This window comes from Nanorana parkeri, unplaced genomic scaffold (genome assembly GCF_000935625.1).
Source record: "Nanorana parkeri isolate BGI_ZX_2015 unplaced genomic scaffold, ASM93562v1 scaffold2271, whole genome shotgun sequence".
Lineage (NCBI taxonomy): Eukaryota > Metazoa > Chordata > Amphibia > Anura > Dicroglossidae > Nanorana > Nanorana parkeri.
The window spans coordinates 142593-147293 of NW_017308539.1; the positions used below are offsets into that span (position 1 = coordinate 142593).

The following is a 4701-nucleotide window of genomic DNA, read 5'->3' on the forward strand; positions in this document are numbered from 1 at the left end:
ATTACAGCAATGGTATCACTAGTGTTGGGGCTAAGGTTTACCATTGGGGGTTGGGATCAGGGAAAATTAGATTTGGCATTTCAGGTACCAGTACTGCCATGCAGAACCATATGCTCCACTAGTGCCAGTGCCCAATACAACTCCTCAATCGATGCTGCCAAATTATCAGTCCCTGATACATCTTATCAATTCAAAGTGTCAGTGCCTGAAACATCTCATCAAATAATGCTGCCAATGGATCAGTTTCCGATGCATCTTATCCATTGATGCTGCCGAACTGCCAGAGCTCCATATACCTTATCTATTAATGCTGCCGAATTGTCAGTGCCTGATGCATCTTTATCAATTCAAAGTGTCAAATGATGCTGCCAATGGATCAGTTTCCGATTCACCTTATCAATTGCTGCCAACGGGTCAGTCCCGGGTTCATCTTATCAACTGATGCTGCCAAAACTTATGCCTGTTCTGCAACAAAATGAAAGGTGACATTCTTTTACAGCCAACCCCATTCCCTGACCGAAAGACTCGAAAACACAAAAACTGACCATTAAAGCCCATTCCAAACCATTACATGAGGACCAGCATTGTCTGGCAGGCTTAGAAGGATGGTAACAAGAAAACGGACACGGCTCAGGACTCCCAGAGGCCTCAGGGATTGGGGTAGGTGATATTTTGAACTGGTATTAGCTTATATTAAAGAGTTTTGGAGGATTAGATCCTCTGTGAGTTTTTTTATGCCAGATTTCGTTTGTCCTGTTGACCGCGAGCATGTATCATAGTGCACTGCCAAAAAGGATACATGCACATTTCGGTGGGTTTTGGTGCAGGGAAGCAGCCTTTTCAAATGAATGGGCTGCCCTAATGCAACAAATGTTACGGGCGGCATAATTGTGCACTAATGCAGCCCAATAGAGTAAATAGGCCCCCCAAGGGGCTGGTAAAACAAATTTGCAACAAGAGTTACTATGAGCACTTCCAGATAAACAGTATGTAGAAATGTTTTGTCTGTCTGGAGTTATTGGAGGTCAGGGCTGTTTCCTGTCCATTCACCCTACCGGAGGACTCTGCAAGCTGCCCTTTGGTCAATCTCCTTTAGGCAAAGGGCAGCTGGGGTCATACCAAGTGTAACATTTTGGGGTTTAAAGTAAACCTGTCAAGTAACAAAAGGTCAGCTATGGCAGACTATGTATTTTATGACCCTTCATTGGCCAACCCAAAATGTTAAAGTATATCCAAAGCCAAAATTTTTGAAACTTCATTTTTGAAAAGGTAACCAATGGTTAAAAAATGTTTTACATTTATTTTTTAATGTGTGTCCTTTAGGCACAAGAGGAAATGATAGGAACTCTCTCCAAAGTGAGGGGAATTCCCTCTGATGGTTGTTACTAGAACAGATGTCCCTATCGGAAGATTTCGTCTCTATTCCCATTCTAAAGACAACTAAAAATAAATGGATCCTCCCATCACTTCCGGTCCCGGTGACAATGGTCACCAGGAATTATAGAGAGGATGGATCTCCTCAGCAGTTGATACAATTTTCAAAGCACAGAAGGTTTCTTTGTCAGGCACTATTCTGAAAAGTTATTGTTTTAGGAAAATCTTGCATCGTTCCCATCTTGAGTTAGCCAATAATGGGAATCACTTCAACTTCAAACTTGATGCTTTCATCGACAGCTAATATGGTACAAGTACACTATGTGGCCAAAAGGTATGTGTACTCCCCCCCATATCATTGAGTTCAAATGCTTCCAGTGAAGGGTTTTGTTAATAGTACATCATACAAAGATATTGTAGACAATTGTACTCCTCCAACCTTGTGGCAACAATCTGGTGAAGGCCCTTTTCCGTTCCACCATGCCTGTCCCCTGTGTACAAAGCCAGCTCCATAAAGACATGGTGTGACCAGTTTGGTGAAGACCCTTTTCCATTCCACCATGACTGTCCCCTGTGTACAACGTCAGAGCCATAAAGACATGGTGTGACCAGTTTGTGAAGGTCCCTCAAGTTCCTCCACACCAAAGCCCTGACCTCAACCTTATGGAACACCTTATGGAACATAGGTGTTCCATAGGAGTTATTGGATTCAGGTGTACAAAGCCAGCTCCATAAAGACATGGTGTGACCAGTTTGGTGTAGAGGAATTCAAGTTTCCTGCACAGATCCCTGACCTCAACCCTACTGAACACCAATGGGATGAACTGGAACGCAGACAGTGATCCAGGTCTTCTCATCCAACATCAGGACCTGACCTCACAGATGGACACAAATTCCCACAGACGCCCTCCAAAATCTTGTGGAAAGCCTTCCCTTAAGCGTGGAGGCTGTTATAGCCAAAAAGGGGGGCCAACGTCATATTAATGACCATGGTTTTGGAATGCGACGCTCAATAATGATGGCCGGGGTGCACAAACATTTAGCCATGTAGGGTAAAGACATTTCGAAATTTTCACTGCAATTTCCAAACCGTATTCGTAGCTTTTACAAATGGAAGTAACCTTCAAGTTTGGTTTACTTGACCATAAATTATATTTGTAGCACTGCCCAGAACCGTCCCACAACAACAACATACCCCAACACACCCGCAGATTGTACTGACTACGAGGAGCGCTGGAAGACAAAGTGCAAATGGATTTCCCTTCTCCTGTAAAGTGGACCTTGCAGTAAAATGTAAGGCCCATTCCTACTGTTTGGGGCCCCCCTCCCCCTTTACAGATCACCTAATGTTAGTAGTTCCAAAATATACCTGTAAGGACCAAAGTTGGACCTATACTTGGCGTCTTCCATCGGCGGTACCTTGACGAGGATGATGGCACACTCCTGAGGAGATCCTCGGGGGAATACAAAGCAACTGAAATCTGGGGGGATGGGAGTGGAGGGGAAAGCTCCTGCAATGGACTTGTCGTGAGATTTCTCCTGCTCTGCGTTCCCCGGGAACCTTCTTGGAAGGAGACCCAGCGACGTGGACGGGGAGTATAAATATTACTTTTTTCTTTACAGATAAACTTTTGAACTACTAACATTAGGTCATTTTTAAAGAAGGAAGGGGCCCGGATATTATACGGGGTCCTCGCATTGTAAGAATTTGTTCAATAATTTATCACCCAATGCCTGCGTCCCGTTCAGAGGAGTTCAAATCCCAAACAAGGAACGGCGCTATTCCTCGCAGGCCATCCGGGAAATTCGTACCCAACTGCAAAAACGTAACAGCATTGTCAGCTCCTTCCCTGCGCAGAGGGAACCCCGGAGGCTATAAGAGGAGGGGCAGCTGCCACATTAGCAGCGTGCTGTCCGTGTCCCCACATGGTTGGCCGCTGCCGTTGGTAGGATTGAAGTTCCGATAGCCAGGTCCGCCAGACACGATGACCACCGAAGTGATTTCCTTTCGATTCGCGTCCCTGGCGCACGGTCGGCTCCTAAACCAGACGTCGGGGTCGTCCGTCATTTCATAAATGGAGCCGTCCTCCTCGCTGGTCTCCAGGGTGCAGTTGTTCGCTCTGGAACCCTCCCTGGCGGAAAGAAGGTGGCCAGGCAGTTGCGACGTTCCACGCAGGCGATACTGGAGGAGGATTCCTTTTCTACGCGAGGGGGGGAGGTTTTCAGAGGACTGGTCTTGGGACTGGCCGTTTGCGGTCTCTTTCGTTTCTGACGCGGCCTCGCTTTCTCTTACGTCCTCCGTAGAGCCGTGGTCTGTGCGCAGTGCTTCGGGCGCCATCGTGCTGTAGGCTACAGTGAGGAGCTGGACCGGGCCACAATGTCCATTCAGCGAGACCATCCCCTTTCCTGCTCCAATGGACAGAGGATAAACAAAACAAAAAAAGAGCTTTCAGTACATTATTAAAGGATCATTCCACTCAAGCAGCACTGAGATGTTAAAAGGGGACCTGATCTGTGCCAAGATCTCATTTAATTTTTCACACAGGTTCCCCCCTTGGCATGCCACCTAACATAATATGTACAGCTGGTAAATATTTGGCCAATAGCAGCTCGGGGCTCCCTTTAGTCAATTCAGGTGGAAGGGGGAGATAAATGGTTGCTGCCAATCAAAGGCTCTGCCTGACAAATCACTCTCTTAAAGAGCCCCCCTAACTTTGTATACTAAGGACAGGAAGAGAGCAAAATTCTCTCCAAGGAAGCCACAGACCATCATAAAAAAAACATTGCTTTTAGAATGGTTGGAGCCACTGCCAGGTTTCAGTTTCCCCTCACTTCCTGTCCTAGTGACACGGTGTGTAACAGGCTGTCACCTGGACAGGAAGTGAGGAGAAATCGAAACCTGGCAGTGGCTCCAACCATTCTAAAACAAGTTTTTTTTATAATGCTCCCTTGGAGAGAATTTTCCACTCTTCCCATCCTGGCAGCTAGGGGAAGAGTACGTGAAGGGGAACTCTCTCTAAAAGGGGCACAGGCAAAACCCTACATCCAAAGGATCTGACCCAGGAAAGAAAGACAGGTTCTGGTTGGCTTTGGCAGGTCATTACCACATGACAATGATCAGCAGCTCAGAGAGGTCTTTGGGCAGTTCTTAGTAAGAGTCTGGTCAAAGCTTGGCCCTAGACTGGACTGGACTGGTATTCGTGTGCACTACTGTGCCTGGGCATGCTCCCATGGGGTGACATGCAAAAAGCGGATCTGAATGAACTTCTTAAAAAAGGATGGAGAGCCAATTCCTGAGGACATTAAAGCAGACCTTCCATTGGAAAA

The 4701-nt window shown here is 46.5% G+C and overlaps 1 protein-coding gene across 1 annotated transcript in view; it reads right to left on the reverse strand.

The window, feature by feature from the left end:
- Positions 1 to 3087: 3087 nt before the first annotated feature.
- ARHGEF10L (Rho guanine nucleotide exchange factor 10 like) overlaps positions 3088 to 4701 on the reverse strand; it is a 35843-nt gene continuing 34229 nt past the window's right edge. The window contains exon 19 of the mRNA XM_018573204.1: positions 3088 to 3780. Within this exon, the coding sequence (XP_018428706.1) occupies positions 3248 to 3780 (533 nt within the window). The 3' untranslated portion in view covers positions 3088 to 3247. The remainder of the gene's footprint in view (positions 3781 to 4701) is intronic.